This window comes from Trichosurus vulpecula, chromosome 2 (assembly GCF_011100635.1).
Source record: "Trichosurus vulpecula isolate mTriVul1 chromosome 2, mTriVul1.pri, whole genome shotgun sequence".
Classification (NCBI taxonomy): Eukaryota; Metazoa; Chordata; class Mammalia; order Diprotodontia; family Phalangeridae; genus Trichosurus; species Trichosurus vulpecula.
Window position 1 is genome coordinate 102847900 of NC_050574.1, and position 19122 is coordinate 102867021.

The window sequence follows — 19122 nt, forward strand, 5'->3', positions numbered from 1 at the left end:
TCTGCCTTCAAGTCTATTTTCAGAGCGTTTTGTGACTTTGGGTAAACACAGATACTATGGCTGTTTACAAAAGGCACTGAAGGTTTTGGAAGGTAGCAGGGGGATGGACTAGATGAACTTACAAGGTTTGTTTCTCTCTGACATTCTGAGACCAGAGTGAACTTTGTTGTTTATATTGGAGTATGATTTTGCAAATGGATAAATGTAACCATTGACTTTCAGAGGAAGAAAAATATGCCTTTGTTAACTGGGTAAATAAAGCCCTGGAAAATGATCCTGATTGTAAGCACGTCCTCCCTATGGATCCAAACACAGATGACCTCTTTACTGCTGTTGGAGATGGCATCGTCCTATGGTAAATAATACTTCCTCATCGGTTTCTAAAAGTGTCTGTATACATGCATGTGTACATATTCATAAGTATGTAACATGTATGTGAATGTATAAGTATGTGGTAGTTTTTAGTTTGTGGAGTAAACTTGGTACTGTTTTAACCCCATGTTTGGCAGTTTCCCAATAGCAGCACACTCTACTGATGCTTTTTCCCTAGTCATTGGTTGATAGCTCATGGGGTCCAAACTAATTTTAATAAAAGCCTAAACCAAATATAATTAGAAAGGTAAATTCATTGTTGAAAAAAATAAAGACATGATGGATTCTGTGGCCAAAATAGCAATAATTTGTAGATAATATGCTATTTATGTCATCTAAACATTCCCTGATATTGGTACAATAGTAATTTAAAATGGGAAATTATAATTGAGAGGAGTTATTTGCACAATCCTTAACCTTGAATATGTCCTGTCATCAGAGTTAAGGAACTCAACTCTATGGCTAAGACAGGAATTTTGTGTTGTACATTCATGGGCACATGACCTCTACATGAATTTAGAGGAAAAAGTTTATCAAGCTACTTTAGAGAAAGCATTATCCCCGAAGCATGGGTAGTTTATCCTAGCACACAATCAACCATTTGCCTTACATGTTAATTCACACCGGTCTTTCCTAGAGTTGCTATTACTGCCGTTATAGGACCATCCTAGCAGTAGTCTAGGCTTCTCCAGGGTTTATTTGTATAGTTAAGTTCTAATTAGGCCTCTGTTCTTCAGAGATAAGGGACAGAGCTTCTCTGTAGTTAGTGTGGAAATTCAGACTGAGGAGGAAAAAGGACAAAGCAGTCTTGTGGACTCCCTGAGAACCACCACTAATGTTAGATAGATCGAGACCACTGTCGTCAGATATAGGAGTATACTTTTGCCCAACCGCATTAACCAGAGCCTGTAGTCATATCTCTGTAACTGTTCTATTCCCCATACTCCTCTTCTTTCTTGGTAAAGATTGAGGGAGCTGTGGAAATGTCTACTGTGCTAAGCATGGTTGTAGAAAAGGCCAAGAGGCAGACAGAGAAATTGACATTAAAAATCCTTCATGGTTTGGCCTTTGCACTGTTTTAGGAAAGTGGTGGGGCTATAGCTAAAAGCCTGAGCAATGCAAAGCTGCCAAGATCGCTATGGGTTGTGCATAAGGAGAAAGGGAGTGTATGTGTTTCATGTGTCTTTGTGTAAAAATGGTATTCTTGCCACAAATAATTTTTTAGAAGTAGAAAAGTTCTCAAGAACTTCATCTAATCAAAAGAACATTTCTTGCTTACCTAGAAGGGGATATCTGAAAATATTTTTGTGGATTATATTTTTATGGAAGATTATGTTTTGTAAGCAATCTTCAGATGTCCAATACGATGTGTGAATATTCAAATCAGGTCACTAATATTTTAATAAATATGTGAAAATGAATCAATGAAATGAATTTTTCCAAAGTGGAGTTGATCTAAACCTAGTTGTGGTATGGGACATCAGCATTGTGATATATCCTTCAGGTGTTTCTAGCCTATACTAGGCATCTATAAAATCTGAACGACAATACCTGTAGCAGTATTTACCTCACTTGCTTGTTTTGAAATCAGATCAAATCAGATATGGTATATAAAGTGCTTTGCAAACTTTAAAATACTCTATAAATACCAGCTATTATTATTATTTCTATTATTACTTGGAGTCAGGAATTCCAGAGTTCAAGTTTGACTTCGGAAAATTATTAACTACGTGACCCTGGCCAAGTCACTTAACCTCTCTCTGCTTCCATTTCTTCATGTAAAATGGGGATAATAATAAAGCACTTACCTCCTAGGATTGTTATGAAAGTAAAATGAAATTACATTTGTAAAGCACTTTGCCATATAACAGCTAGCTATTATTATTAGCGATAATAATATTAAATAATTTTATGTTTTCTTGCCTAAAATACTATTTTAACATTAGAAGTACAAGGTTAGGGTGACAGAAAGCATCATTTTCACCCTTTTCCCAGCCAGAAACATGTAGAGCAGAGGTTCCCAAACTTATTTGGCCTACTGCCCCCTTTAAAAAAAATAAAAATTACTCAGTGCCCCCCTGGAAATCCACTTTCTTTAATGTTTTTTTTAATCTGCATCATTTCAAAAAATATAATTTTTTTGAAATGATGCAACTTCAATTTAATAATTTATTGTGAATTTATGGGGTTTATGCCTGCAGTGAAATTTTAATAACACAATATTGCATCATGTAACCATATAGTATTGTATTGTAAACAAGTCATTACACTCACATATTCCTGCTGATGCATGCAAGACTTACAGGCTCACCTGCCAAAACTTGCTTGTTAAGACCTTGTCATCGGACTTGACCACTGATAAGTTATAACTTGCGTGTTGTGTGTTTATTTGAAAAATGATATAATCACTACGACTTTAACTCTGTCACACAACAGATGAAACATACGGTTTTTCAAAATTTTCTTCTCTTCTTTTCTTGTGCTTCTACCACCCCCTTGTTTTATTCAATGCCCACCAGTTGTACCCAAAGCTACTACCCCCACCCTGGATAGTTCCAGGGCTCCCCATGAGGGTGGTATCATCCACTTTGGGAACCTATGAGACTAACTAGTTCTCTCTGCTGGCTTTCTTTGTGAAGAAATGACCTTGATTGAAATGACTGAGGAAATGGGGAAGCATGAGATTTGCTTTAGGCATTTGTTGTTGTTCAGCTGTTTCAGTCATGTCTGACTCTTGGGGGTCTAGAAAACCCCCGTTTGGGGTTTCTTCAGCAAAGAAACTGGAGTGGGTTGCCATTTCCTTCTCTAACTCATTTTACAGATAACTAGCAGGGTCAAGTGACTCACCCAGGGTCACACAGCTAGTAAGTGTCTGAGGCCAGATTTTAACTCGGTAGATGAGTCTTCCTGACTTCAGGCCCAGCACCCCTTCCACTGCAGCACCTAGCTGCCTTTTCAGGATTTACTGATATGCTAAGAAAATTCAGGGAGGTGTGTATGTCTGTACACAAAATGTATTTGCCTCTTCAGTCCCAAAATCCAAAGATGTTGATGTATTCAGCTTCCCTCCCTTGGGTATGCTAAGCCTATTCTAGGTTTACTCAAATCAAAATAACCCCTTTGGTTTCACATATGGAGAGCATAGACTAGGAAGGAAAAAAGGAAACAAGCATTTATTGAGCACCTACTATATTCCAGGCACTATGCTAGCACTTTACAAATATTTTCTCATTTCATCTTCACAACAACCTCCAAGGTAGGTGCTGTTACTGTCTCCCTTTTGCAGTTGAGGAAACAGAGGTGGAATAACTTTCTCAGGGTCACACAGCTGGTAAGTATATAAGGTCAGATTTGAACTCAGGTCTGCCTGACTCCACTCTGCAACCCCGGTGCCTAGGTATAATGTTGTCTTGCCTGCTTACAGTGATGTTGGAATATCCAAAAAAATAAATAAATAAGTCAGTATTGTTAGGCCTTGATGGCCAGGAGCCAATTCATTTACTGTTTTCACTTTGGTCTTTTCCATTTTAGTAAAATGATCAACCTGTCAGTGCCAGATACGATTGATGAAAGAACAATCAACAAAAAGAAACTTACCCCGTTCACCATCCAGGTATGGAAAAATGTTGGGTTTTTTTTTTCTATTTCATCTAAGTTACAGGAATAGATTTAGGTGAGAGATGAGTGCGACAGCCACAAAATCAATCCACATCCCTGTCTTAAGCTACCAGAATCAGCTTGTGGCAGAGTATAAAATTAGCTGTGTTTTGATTTAGTACAGAATTTCCCAGAAACTGAACCAAAAAAGAGAAATAAGCCAGGATTCAGGGCCTATGATTTCTGTGTAGACAGGTGGGAATTAAGGGAAAATGTTTCGGTTTTGTCTTTTAGTATAACCAATAGCTGTACTATAATAAAAAAAAATTGGGGAGTGGGGAGTGGAGGGAGGAGAGAGATTCATTGATGAAGAAAATTCTCAGTAGCTTAAATTTAACTTCAACTTCCCCTATGAGTTATCTTTGAGCCCGTTCCAAAAATATGCCATTTTAGTGAAAAAGATAAGCCTTTCTAAGAAATGAGGGGGAAGAAAACGGGAAGTGTTCTGGCAGCCTTTACTACATGATTGCCTGCATCGGCGTGATAAACATAACCTGCTTTTAGCATTCAATTACTTTGATTAACTGGAAAACTAACCAGCCTGAAGTGCATTCAGAACCGTTAAAATGCCTTTCTTCTTTTCATTCCACTTCTATAAAATAATTGAATCCACTTGGTTAAGAACATACATCACTGATTAGTTAATCTGCAATGTATTAATTTATTGATTCCTGTTTGGGTGTAAGTAGTCGTGTGTGTGTGTGTGTGTGTGTGTGTGTGTGTGCATGGTGTGGTTTCAGAGAAATTTGGGAAGACTTGTATGAACTGATATAGAATGAAGTGAGTTTGGAGAACAATTTATACAATGATAATAATAGTGTAAAGAAAAAATCTTGAAAAATTTAGGATTTTGGATAAATATAGTGACCAACCACGATTCTAGAGGGCTCATGATGAAACATGTTACTCATTTTCTGAAAGACAGCTGTTAGTCTCAGAGTGTAAACTGAGGCACTTTTTTTCATACCTAATGTAGGAATTTTCCTTGATTATACATGTTTGTAACAGAGGCTTTGTTTTTTTAGCTTTCTTATTGGGAGAGGGCAGGGAGGTCAGAGGAAAAGAAGGTAGATCTTAATAAAAGTAAAATAAGATTGAATTTAACAATTTTAAAAAACTAAATAGAGGGGTGGAGCCAAAATGGCAGCTGGAATGCAGGGACTTCTGTGAGCTCCCTACCACGTCCCTCCAAAAACCTATAGAAAATGGCTCTGAACAAATTCTAGAACTGCAGAACCCACACAATAGCAGAGGGAAGCAGGGATCCAGCCCAGGACAGCCTGGATGTTCGCTGGATGAGGTCTATGGCACATGGAGTGGAGGGGAGCAGAGCTCAGCATGGGAGGCAGCAGTACCAACCAGACCAGGAGCTGGGCAGGACAGGCCCTAGCACCCTGAATCAGTGAGCTATGGCAGTTACCAGACTTCTCAACCCACAAACGCCAAAGACAACAGAGAAGGTTAGTGGGAAAAGCTGCAGGGGACAGAATTTGCAGTTCGGCCACCGCCCCAGGGGCAGCGGGGGAGGTGCAGCTACAGAACTACATCTGCAGTTACTTCCGGCCCCAGGCCCATGTGGTGGGAGGAATTAAGTGGTGGATCAGAGCAGGAGTGCAGAGCCTGCTGAAGATTTGCATCAGGTCTCGGTTGGTGGTTCTTGAGGAAGGAGGAGTGCTGGGGTGGCAGAGCTGGCTGTATAAAAATAGCTCTGAAATCAGCAGCACATCCCCTCAAGCTTGGAACAAAGTACTCTTTGCTCTACAAGCAGTCATACCCTGATGGAAAACTCAAGGGTCAAGTAAGTTGGCTGGGAACATGGCCAGGCAGCGAAAACACACCCCGATTCAGTCTCAGACTTTGGAATCTTTCTTTGGTGACAAAGAAGACCAAAACATACAGCCAGAAGAAGTCAACAAAGTCAAAGAGCCTACATCAAAAGCCCCCAAGAAAAACACGAACTGGTCTCAGGCCATGGAAGAGCTCAAAAAGGAGTTGGAAAAGCAAGTTAGAGAAGTAGAGGAAAAATTGGGACTAGAAATGAGAATGATGCAAGAAAACCATGAAAAACAAGTCAATGACTTGCTAAAGGAGACCCAAAAAAATACTGAAAAAAAAATACTGAAGAAAACAACACTTTAAAAAATAGACTAACTCAAATGGCAAAAGAGCTCCAAAAAGCCAATGAGGAGAAGAATGCCTTGAAAGGCAGAATTAGCCAAATGGAAAAGGAGGTCCAAAAGACCACTGAAGAAAATACTACCTTAAAAATGAGATTGGAGCAAGTGGAAGCCAGTGACTTTATGAGAAATCAAGATTTTATAAAACAGAACCAAAGGAATGAAAAAATGGAGGACAATGTCAAATATCTCATTGGAAAAACCACTGACCTGAAGAATAGATCCAGGAGAGATAATTTAAAAATTATTGGACTGCCTGAAAGCCATGATCAAAAAAAAGAGCCTAGATGTCATCTTTCAAGAAATTATCAAGGAGAATTGCCCTGATATTCTAGAGCCAGAGGGTAAAATAGAAATTGAAAGAATCCACAGATCGCCTCCTCAAATAGATCCCAAAAAGAAAACTCCTAGGAACATTGTCGCCAAATTCCAGAGCTCCCAGGTCAAGGAGAAAATACTGCAAGCAGCCAGAAAGAAACAATTTGAATATTGTGGAAAAATAATCAGGATAACACAGGATCTGGCAGCTTCCACATTAAGGGACTGAAGGGCTTGGAATACGATATTCTGGAGGTCAATGGAGCTAGGATTAAAACCAAGAATCACCTATCTACTAAAACTGAGTATCATGCTCCAAGGCAAAATATGGATTTACAATAAAATAGAGGACTTTCAAGCTTTCTCAGTGAAAAGACCAGAGCTGAATAGAAAATTTAACTTTCAAACACAAGAATCAAGAGAAGCATGAAAAGGTAAACAAGAAAGAGAAATCATAAGGAACTTACTAAAGTTGAACTGTTTTGTTTACATTCCTACATAGAAAGATGATGTGTATGATTCATGAGACCTCAATATCATAGTAGCTGAAAGGAATATGCATATATATATGTGTGTGTAAACATATATATACATATGTGTGTCTATGTATGTATATATGTAGGTATATATAAATATATATATATATATATATACACACACACACAAAAAGGGCACAGGGTGAGTTGAATATGAAGGGATGATATCTAAAAAAATAAAATCAATTTAAGGGATAAGAGAGGAATATATTGAGAGAGAGAGAAAGGGAGAGATAGAATGGGGTAAATTATCTCACATAAAAGTGGCAAGAAAAAGTGGTTCTGTAGGAAGGGAAGAGGGGGCAGGTGAGGGGGAATGAGTAAATCTTGCTCTCATCGGATTTGACCTGAGGAAGGAATACCATACACACTCAATTGGGTATCTTACCCCACAGGAAAGAAGGAGGAAGAAGATAAAAAAGGGGGGATGATAGAAGGGAGGGCAGATGGGAGGAGGAGGTAATCAAAAACAAACACTTTCAAAAAGGGACAGGGTCAAGGGAGAAAATTCAATAAAGGGGGATAGGTTAGGAAGGAGAAAAACATGGTTAATCTTTCACAACATGAATATTGTGGAAGGGTTTTACATAATGATACGCATGTGGCCTATGTTGAATTGCTTGCCTTCTGGGTGGGGAGGGAAGAGGGGAGAGAATTTGGAACTCAAAGTTTTAAAAACAGATGTTCAAAAACAACAACAACAACAACAACAAGTTTTTTCATGCAACTAGGAAATAAGATACACAGGCAATGGGGCATAGAAATTTATCTTGCCCTACAAGAGAAGAAGGGAAAGGGGAATGGGAGGGGAGTGGGGTGACAGATGGGAGGGCTGACTGGGGAATGGGACAGCCAGAATATATGCCATCTTGGAGTGGGGGGAGGGTAGAAATGGGGAAAAAATTTGTAATTCAAACTTTTGTGAAAATCAATGCTGAAAACTAAATACAATAAATAAATTTTAAAAAAAAGAAAAAAAACTAAATAAAAAAGAAAAAGCAGCATGCCATAACAGATAGAGTGATGGAAAAGTCAGGAAGACCTGGGTTCAAATGCTGCCTCAAACATTTTCTAGCTGTATGACACTGGACAAATCACTTAACCTGCTGTGCCTCAACTTCCTTATTAGTAAAATGGGATAATAATAGCACCTACCTCATAGATAAAAGATCAACTTAAATATTCAATATAAAGTTCTTTGCAAACCTTAAAGCATTATATAAATGCCAGCTATTATTATTCTTTGATCATAACACTGTGGATTCCTGACATTTTTCCTATTTTATGGGTAATTTCCATCCCCTCCTACTCTTTTTTTTTTTTTTGGCTTTCAAATGGCCTGATAGAGATAACTGTGTATAGATTGAGTTGGCACATTTTAACCCCTTTACACATTGTACAAATGAGCTACATGCTTATAAGAAATTAGTATATTACTTGTCTGTATATTTAACCAAGTTATCCACATATTATGGGTACTCAGTAAATACTGTCATCGTAACACCAGCCACAGCTTTTTCAGAAATTTGAATGTTGGTTATTCTCTTCCCCCTCACTTTCCATGCCAAGAAAGCTGTCTTTTATGACCTTTCTCTACATCAACTGTTGTGTTAGAGTGCATAGGCAGTGACAAGACAATGGGTGGCCCCTTTGAATATTATAATGCTGCCTTTTTCTCAGTAAGGGGCTTAGTGTGCTGCCTCCATCTCAAAGCAGGATGGGAAATGTAAGAATCATTACTCAAATGGGCATTCCAATTAACATTTTTTTTTGGAAGAATACAGCATCAGGCTAGCCATTGGGTCTTCTAGCTTAAATTCTTCTATTTTCTCATTCTGTTACTTATCACTTTTTTTTTTCCTCAGAGATGTTATACGGTCTAATGAGATAATGCCTTTAAAGTTCTACAAGACCTTCAGAAGAAATTAGCTGTTAGAGGTGGTTGTCAAGTTGTTATTCTTGTCACTGCTGATCACCACTTGGTATTTACTGGCATGTTTTGTCCTTTTCCCCCCTTCAGGAGAATTTGAACCTGGCTCTGAACTCTGCTTCTGCCATTGGGTGCCACGTTGTTAACATAGGAGCTGAGGACTTAAAAGAGGGGAAACCTTATCTGGTGTTGGGCCTTTTGTGGCAAGTAATCAAAATTGGATTGTTTGCCGACATTGAACTCAGCAGAAATGAAGGTACAAATTTTGTGGGGTAGCCTTCTATGAATGCATATATTTTGATGAAGTAGAGAATGGTATAAAGGACAGCCAGGCTCCGATTTTTAAGAAGACTTTTGTAAAGCATATGTAAATTAATGCTGGGCTCTCTACCTGACACAGCAGATGGATTTCAACAGTTCACCATTTCTCTTCTTTCCCACAATAATCAGACTTGTTAAAATATGAAAGTGAAAGCTTCTTAATAACACAGGCTGATAATGCCTATTTAAATGGAACAAGTAACTTTCTTTAGCTGTCTGGGACTCCAACCTCAAAAAGCTTTCCTTAGATAGCTCATTTTAGATCTAGATAATTGAATATTTGTTTCTTCAGTTATTTTAGTCATGTCTGACTTTTCACGATCCTTCGTGATCATTTGAGGTTTTCTTGGAAGAGATATTGGAGTGGTTTGTCATTTTTTTTCTACCTCATTTTACAGATGCGAAAACTGAGGTAAAAGTCACTTGCCTAGGGTCGCCCAGCTAGTAAGTGTCTGAGGCCATATTTGAACTCATGAAGATGAGTCTTCCTGACTCCAGGCCTGGCACTCTATCCACTGTACCATCTAGCTGCCCAATATGATAATTGAATATTATATGTTACTTTGTGCTTGAATCTGTAACAGAATTGTCTCTGTCTAGAAATGTAAATCCTTGGAGAAACTTTCATGTGTTAAGCAGAGTAAGGTGACACGATGGATTTACAATTCATAAGACAGTAATTACCTGCTAAGTTTATTCCATATGCTTTGAAACATCTGCCGCAGCATACCCTTTCCACGTGCATACAAAATAATGATATCCCAGTTTCACAGGTAAGTGCTTAGTGTTACACAACACAGTGCTGTAGTGGAAGGGGCACTGGAATGGGCATATAGAAACTTGGATTCTAATCCTGATTCTGCCACTGACTTAGCTGTGAGATCTTGGGCAAGCCATTTCACCTCTGATCGTCACCTTTTCCATCTGTAAAATAAGGGAGCAAGATTAAATGATTGATAATACTTCCAACTCTCACATTCTAGAAGCTTTATTTAATGTACGGATGTGACTAGCACCAGAAATGTAACTTCTGTTGGACATTGATATAACCAGATATGTCATTTCTGTCTTTAAATTGTAAGTTTCTATGGAGCGTCCCATGGTGTCTTTTACTTGCCTTATTCTGTAATAAGAATCGGCACATATAGAGAGCTATATGTACACACTCTCCATCCATATATGTTGTATTCTTGTGATAATTCTTTATAGTTAATGTTCTAAAAGGAGGAAGACCGATCTTAGAAACTGTGGCACAAAAATATTGGCTTGAAAATGGCAGATTCTAAATTAAATCTGCTATCTAAGTAAAACCTTTTCCTCTCGAAGTTGACAGAAGGAAAATAAATTATGTTGCTGAGATGCTATAATTATAGAAGTATTTGAATTCTACAATATCTCTGAGAATTGAAGAGAAACAGTTTGTTGTCATTATGACCAAATTGATTTCCAAAAAGTAAAAATGTTATCACATCAGGAAACGTGGTCTAATGAACACAAAATTAATCTAGGTGATATTTCTGGTTGTGCCACTGGGATCTTGAGCAGCTCACTTCTTTGTCATCTTAGTTGTTTCATTTTAAATTATAAGATAATAAATAATACCATAATGCTTTCTATCTATTTTCCTTGCAGGGACATAGGGAATATTAGCAGAGATTAGATTATTGGGTAGAAAGAACTTTGGGGGGGGGGGTCTTGTGTTAGATCTAATTAGAGTCTTTCTCACCTCCACAAAGCTTGTCTTTTTCCTTCCTCAATCTCCCTTTTAAGAGTTTGACTGTGAAGAAGAAAAGCAAAATTGACTAAACAGCATGATAGCACAGGAGTTTCCCTTAAGTCCAGACAAAACCTACCGACAAATCTTAGAATTAGAATGTTAGAACTGGAAGGGGCCTTAGAGGACATTTTTCCCAACTGCCTCATTTTACAGATGATAAACCCACCCTAGAGAGGTTAAAGCACTACTAATTCCTTCTTCATATTAATTTCATAGATTATATTGATAGAAGATATGGCCAGTCTCCACGTGCACCTAGGATTTATTTTTTTTTCCTTTTTTACTTCTTTACTTGTCTAGCTCTGATTGCGCTTCTGAGGGAAGGTGAGAGTCTGGAGGACTTGATGAAACTTTCCCCTGAGGACCTATTGCTGAGATGGGCGAATTATCACCTGGAAAACTCAGGCTGCAATAAAATCAACAACTTCAGTACTGACATCAAGGTAGGAGGAATGCAGTTTGATTCCACCTGACTACTATTGGAGGGGTAGGAAAGGGGTTAGGATTGGTTGAAGTTCCACCTAGATGCCTTTGTTTAGACCTGTCTGTAGCAGAGATCTTAACCTTTTTTGTGTCATGGACCCATCTGGCAGTCTGGTGAAGCCTATTAAACCGCTTAGAATAATTTTTAAAAATTGAAGGAAATAATCAATTTTGATTAGAGGTTAGTAACTTTTTTTCTCATGTAGGTTCATGGACCCTCCTGAAATCTTTCCACAGGCTTTCCCTTGGTGAAATGATCACTACTGGGTCTGAGGAGGCGTCTCTGAGGCTCTAGTGATTGAGTTATACATATTTTAAAAGTCTTAGCTACTTCAGTTAGCAATCATTGGAACTCAGTGGGTAAGACAGAGGGGAGGAAGGGAGGATAAAGGGAGAGACAAATGTCAGTTTTCATAGATGCAGATTATGCTATGGATAGGACTGATAACTTTCTAATTTCATAAGCGGTGAACACTTTCGTTTTAAAAAATGAACAAAAGTCACTTTTCTTTGAAGGATTTAAAGACAAAAGTTTCTTTTTAAAATCTGGATAAATTTTGTGAAAGTTTGCTTATTTTCTACATGTGGAATGTTTTATGAATTTCAAATATAGTAATTCTGAGAATTCTCCTGAATAAGACTTCTTCCAGAGAGTTATGGAAAATTAAATCCTATATTAAAATCTCAGCAGCTTATAAGTTCCAGACACCCAGAAAAAGAAGGCCTAATTGGTATTCTTTAAGCATATAGAAAGAGGATTTATTAGTGAGAGGCAACAGCTGTTTTTTTTTTCTGGCCAAGGACAAATCAAGATGATGGAAAAGGCTGAGATTGTACTGGAGGAAATTTTGGCTAGGACAGCAGGAAGTAGTTTCTCATTGTAAGAAAAAAGTATAGGATACTTAATTGCATTACTAGGAAAGTGGTTGTCTCTCTTGCTTAAGAGACAAAGAGCATCGTCCGGGTATGGATTGTCTGAGTATAACCCTGACACAAAGAGGCAAGATAACACTAGGTGACCCCTCAAGATACCTCCCCCTGTGGGATTTTGTGAATTAGGTGTTCCTTTAAAGCATCTGCACGTACTAAGTATGCTGTGATCTAGATAATTGGTATAGGCTCTAGGATTCTTTACATTGCTGAAGTTTTAGCTTCCTTTTCTGGTCTTTCCATGGAGTTCTAATTCCCGTGGTGCTTCCATATAGAAAGTTTCCTATTTCCTAAGTATAGGTACTTATACCCTGAAGCTCATTTACCTGCCTAAATTAGCTGAGGACAGCTAGGTGCTACAATGGATAGACTGCAGAATTTGGAATCAGGAAGACCTGAGTTTGAATCCTGTCTTAGTCACTAACTAGCCACATGATCCTAGACAAGTCACTTAACTTTGTATCTGTGTCTCCATTTCTTCATCTGTAAAATGGGGATAATAGCACAGAGTTATGCGGATCAAGTGAGTTAACATGTAAAGGATTTTGCAAACTTTAACGTATATATAAATGCTAAGATATTATTATCAAGCCTCACTGACCATACTTCTCGACTCCAGCAAACTTGATTAGGTTTGAAGTAAGTGTCTAGCTTGGGCAGCTCGATGAGTGTAGTGAATACAGTGCTGGGCCTGGAGTCAGGAAGACTCATGTTCTTGAGCTCAAATCTGGCCTCAGACACTTACTAGCTGTGCGACCCTGGGCAAGTCACTTAACCCTGTTTGCCTCAGTTTCCTCATTTGTAAAATGAACTAAAGAAGGAAATGGCAAATCATTCTAGTATCTTTGATGAGAAAACCCCTGATGGGGTCATGAAAAATTCTACATGACTCAAACAAGTGAATGACAATGAAGTGTCTAGCTGCAGTTGCCGTTAGCAATTCAGCCTTTCTAAATTGTTATAACTTTTCTCAATCAAAATTAAGATACTTGAATATTTTAGAGCTGTTCCAAAACACCAATTAAACTGGTTTCTATTCAATAGAACCATCTTCTTCCAGAGTTGTAACCATTTGAGAGTTTGGAAAGTTTCTAAATGGGATCAGAATCGTTTAAAAAGTACAGTAATATTGATATATTGAGGCAAATTCTTTTTTTGATGGTCACGTTAAAAGAGGCACATGCTTTAATCACATAAAGTCAACATTTATGGAGAGAGCAGATCGTCATTCCATCTGTGCAGTTCACACTAGTCCCTGGGAGGTCTATGAAGCAGCTGGTGATCTGGCAGCTTGTCTTTTTTTCTGGTACTCTGAAAGTGGCTGAAGTGGCAAGTGATATCATGGCATATAATATAACTAAGCACTGGTCTTAGGAGTTGTCCTTTGTTATCTTTTCATGCTGAATCCCCTTGATAGTGCCCCTAAAGAGATTGTCAAAAAAAAGGTCAGGCAGAAAGGTTGAGGTTGGGCTTGATGGGGCTAACAGAAATTGAAAATCACTTTTCCCCAGTGCATGTTAATAGGAGAAATGAATAAGACTATATTATCTTTCTTATTTAACAGCTAGTGAACAATATTTCTACTTCTGTTTTTGTTCATTTGGTTTATAATCACTTCAGATGCTTTTAGAGAATTTAAAGTATCTGTCTGTCTGTCTGTCTACCTCTATTTCTACATGTGAAAATAAGAATATACTTTCAAAAGATTGGAATTGTTAGAATTTCTTCTGCTTGAGACATTTTCCAGAATATTGGAGATGGTGGAAATACCATCCATAAGTTCATACTGCTGTAGCTATTCCATGAGATAGACTTAAATTTAGCTTTTATTTCTGGATTTGTGAGTTCAAAAAGTCTAGCCAAGGGTTTACTGCATATGCTATTTTACTCACCCCCTTTGCCCTAAAGAATGCTTGCTGATTGCTTCAACTTCTGTCTCTGACGTTCTTCTGTTTTGCTTAGTATCCATTAATGTTTCTTTGAACTCTTCTGCTTCCTCCTGTCTTGTCTTTTGTTTAACCCTTAGCTGACTGACTTCTACAGCATTTTAAAGGTATATATTTTTCATGCATACAATTTAATACATGTAAACTGATTATATCCTCTTAAAAGGCATCAAGGGTAGCATATGTGGTTTTTTTTTCTTGTTGCTTGTAATTTAAAGTTTTTTTAATTGCTTTTGAATAGAAAATGAAGTGAAATGATATGGTAAACCACAGGGCATAAAACGCAAATGAGCAAAAATGCTTCTAGCTTTTTTAATGAAATTCTAGTCTTGAATGATTACCAAATCAGAAATAAAGCATGCTTGCTATTGGGAAATACTGTCACAGTGCACGTGTACTTAACTGCATTATTTTAAAATGCTAATTTCTTGATTTCTCACAGGACTCAAAAGCTTACTACCACCTGCTTGAACAGGTGGCTCCAAAGGGAGATGAGGAAGGTATTCCAGCTATTACTATTGACATGTCAGGAATAAGGGTAAGAATGGACATATAAACTTATCCTGGGAAATGGATGACCCTGAAGTTCAGAGGGGACCATTCTTTTTCTGTGCCTCAGTGAATGCGGTTGGTGTTTATGGCCTCTTACTCTTAAAAAAGATGATCAGTCAATAAATAGTGTTAAGTACCTACTGTGTGCTGACACTGTGCCAAGAACTGGATGAGTAATTGATGAGTAAGAAGACATTTAGGTAATACGCATTGTACTCTTAAGCGGCAGTACAATATCCTAGAAAGAATGTGGGCCTTGGAGACAGGAAAGCTGGTGTTCAAAATCTTACTCTGAAACTTAGTAGCTGTACAACCTTGGGCAAGGCCCTTTACCAATGATCTCAGGTTTTTCATCTGTATCTCCCTCACAGGGTTGTTATGAGGCTCAAATGAGACAATGAATACAGTATTCCTTGCAGACTTTTAGAGTACTACATAATAAGCTATTATTACTACTATTTCATATGCTATATATTAAAGTCTCAGAGTGAGAAGGAATTCTAGGTAGTGGACTTAAAAGACATTTATAGAATTTTTTACTATAATTTTAAGAATTTCATAAATTTCTTATTTTAGATAATCTGTCCATTGAGTAATGAGGAATCCTCTAAAAATATCTGATATACCTTATTACATATTAAGTGCTACTATAAGAACTTGTAAATTATCTTAGAAATTTTTTAAAATATACAGATACTTATCTATAATTCTTTTAGATAAAATTTCAGTTCTAGAGGTAAGCTTTCAAAATCTCTTTGAGGCCTATGTCTTAAGTGTTGATTTCAGGCAAATAAAAGTTATAAACAAAATGCTGATAATTTGCAGTAGTCACCATGGGAAAATAACTAAGGATATAAGTAAATCTAGTGTTAATTTTTATATTATGCCTATATACTTCAAGACTTATAGTACTTTGACCAAGACTTGAGATCTGTCTACATTGATGCAGGAGAAGGATGACATCCAGAGGGCAGAATGTATGTTGCAACAAGCAGAAAGACTGGGCTGCCGGCAGTTTGTCACCGCCACGGATGTTGTACGTGGGAACCCCAAGTTGAACTTGGCTTTTATTGCCAATCTCTTTAACAGATACCCTGCCTTACATAAACCAGAGAACCAAGACATTGATTGGGGATCTCTTGAAGGTAACTATAACCAGTTGTATCTAGATTTTTGGAAAACCAAAACACATAAACCAGAGTTCAATGACATTGATTAGGGGCTCTTGAAGGTAACTATAATTGGTTGCATTAAGATGTTAGGAAAAATCAGAAACACATATGATTGCTGTTCAGTTTGTAATTCAAAACTTGATTGAGAACATAACAAAACACATCGGTGATCAATCGTTTTCTTGGTACATAAAAAAGAAGAGAATAAGTAGATAAATCATGTCAATTATAGCCAAGAAGGAATAATCAACTACCCTTATATCCCATCCATTATCGGTAGGCTTCACCCATTATCTCCTTAAATGCTTTCAGAAAGACAATGCTCATCTCATTATTAGGGCAGCTAGGTGGTACAGTGGCCTGGAGTCAAAAAGACTCCTCTTCCTGAGTTGAGTTCTGGCCTCAGATACTTACTAGCTGTGTGACCCTGAGCAAGTCACTTAACCCCATTTGCCTCCGTCTCCTCACCTATGAAACGAGCAAGAGAAAGAAATGGCAAACCATTCCAGTATCTTTGCCAAGAAAACCTCAGATGGGGTCATGAAGTGTCAGACATGACTGAAACCACTGAATAACATCTTATTATCCAATGAAGTATCAACATCTTCATCTCATTATCAAGGGCAATAAATCATTTTGTTAAAAAAAGAACAGTATACGTAATTAATGGACTTAATGTGAGTTCCCATGGGCAAAATGTTTTAGCCACTCTTCTTCTAAATATAGTGTGTTTAGTTGTTTCAGTCATGTCTGACTCTTCTTGACCCCATTTGAGGTTTTCTTGGAACAGATACTGGAGTGGTTTGCCATTTCTTTCTCCAGCTTGTTTTACAGATGAGGAAACTAAGGCAAACAGGGTAAAGTGATTTGCCCAGGGTCACACAGCTAGTAAGTGGCTGAGGCTGGATTTTAACTCAAGTCTTCCTGACTCCAGGCCTGGCACTCTATCCCCTGTACCAACCAGCTGCCCAGCCCTTTCCTGCTTAGGAACCTACAATGGCTGCCTGTTGCCTGATATGTCAAGTCTAAGCTCATCACCTTATTTCATCTCCTCTATTATAGTCGGGTCAGTCCCCTCACCATTTGAATACAGGACCTTACCTGCTTACAGTAGATTTTCACAAGCTGTCTGCTGAACCGTATCTCTTAGCAGATGCTTTGTTCATTTCCACTGTCATGCCTTTGTTCACACTTTTTTCCTGACCTGGAACACCCTCCCCACTCCAATCTACCTCCTGGACCCCCCCTCCTGCCACAACCCCCCCCCCAGAATCCCCAACCTATCAGATCTCATGAGTATTTAAAGTCCTTGCTCCAGCATATTCCTCTATGAAGTCTTTCCCTATGAGGCTGACTCACACTAATTTCTTCCCTTTCTCACCTCCCTTAACACTTATTATCTGTACCACACATTTGGTCACTTAGTAACTATATTCTGTCTTACATTGTTTTCTTTTTTGTGCGTGGCCATCTTATCTCCCTGATTAGACCGCAAGTCCTTGAGCACAGGCACCCTAGTGTATTTTGTATTCCTCATCATGCCCAGCACTGAATTGGGCACATACATGGTGGGGGGCGGGGGAGGGGAGAAAGAATTACTAAATGGAATTGGTGAATGATAGCAGCTAGAATCAAGATTCATCACAGTTAGTCCCTCTTGTCAGCTGCTTTCTCGCCCCACTTGGAGTTTTTAAAAAGTCTCTGTCTATTCTGATGATAACATGTTTTTCACGCGTCTGCTTAATAACTGGTTGTCCTCTTTTGTTTTAGGTGAGACGAGGGAGGAGCGTACATTTAGGAACTGGATGAATTCCTTGGGTGTGAATCCTCGGGTTAATCATTTGTACAGGTAAGAAGACATAGAAGCTTGACCTAGAAATGCCTAAAAAGTTGTATCTCCAAGTATGCCTTTCCCTAGCTTGAACCACAAAGGCCATCTCTTTCTTACAATTAAGCTTTTGTCTTTTGTTCTCCCATAATGGTAGACACATCAAGAGCATGGCCACACCCATCTCATTTTCCAAGGATACACAACATCCTTAGACCAACAGGGCAGCATCAGAAACCATAGATTGATGGATCTGTTGGGTCTGGTATAAGAAAAAACATTTTTTTATTACAGAGTTCTTTGGAAAATTGAGCTGGCTGTTTAGATTTAAATGCAAAAAAAGGGGATCTATGACCACATAAGGTTGTTTTTTTTTTTTGTTCTCAACCCCAGTAGGCCAAGTAGTAAGACCAATGTAGCAAATTTTCCATATGTCCTCTATTGGCCCTATCCGTAGCCTCCGCGTGTACCACACTGGCTTGTTCTAACCATTAGTGGTAGCAGGAAAGCAGATGCATTTAGAGTAAGATAACTTGAATAAATAGCCCCACTATGTCACTCTTTTATGTGACCTTGAGCAAAACACTTAACCTTTATAGCTTCAGTTTTTTTAATCAATTAATATAGGGATTCTTGCACAGAAGAGAGCTTTGTAAAATTCAAAGTTCTATAAAAATGCAGTTAGAAGTACTGCTTTTTATGCATAGAAGGACCTTACTGAACAGAATTCCTTTAACAGTAGCTCTATTTCCTTTTGCTGTTCATGCCTCCTCCAAGAAACCTAGGGCATGTGTCAGCCCACTAGTGCCCTCCACAGTCAAAGCCCCTGGGAGATATATAATATTTCCTCATGTTCTTCTTCCATTCTTTCCCCTCCCTTTTGGGGAAAAAAATATAGCAAATGTCATAGTGCATATTAGAGCCCCTTCACTCATTCTTAGGATATCTACCTTGTAAAGGGCAGTCTAGAAGCTAGGCTTCTGTGTGTTTACCTCATATGGGAAATGGATATGTTTTCTTTGTTCTGTGAAATATGTGGTGCTCATATGAGATTTATATGAGATAATGTAGAAGGAAATTTCTTTTAGTATTAAAATGCCACAGAAGCATAGTCACAGTGATA

At 38.1% G+C, this 19122-nt stretch overlaps 1 protein-coding gene across 2 annotated transcripts in view; it reads left to right on the forward strand.

The window, feature by feature from the left end:
* Positions 1–19122, forward strand: part of LCP1 (lymphocyte cytosolic protein 1) — a 61482-nt gene that overhangs the window by 26834 nt on the left and 15526 nt on the right. For both annotated transcript variants that reach the window (XM_036744918.1, XM_036744919.1), the window contains exons 5-11: positions 223–355; positions 3904–3985; positions 9081–9246; positions 11389–11531; positions 14890–14985; positions 15949–16144; positions 17942–18020. In XM_036744918.1, the coding sequence (XP_036600813.1) occupies positions 223–355; positions 3904–3985; positions 9081–9246; positions 11389–11531; positions 14890–14985; positions 15949–16144; positions 17942–18020 (895 nt within the window). The remainder of the gene's footprint in view (positions 1–222; positions 356–3903; positions 3986–9080; positions 9247–11388; positions 11532–14889; positions 14986–15948; positions 16145–17941; positions 18021–19122) is intronic.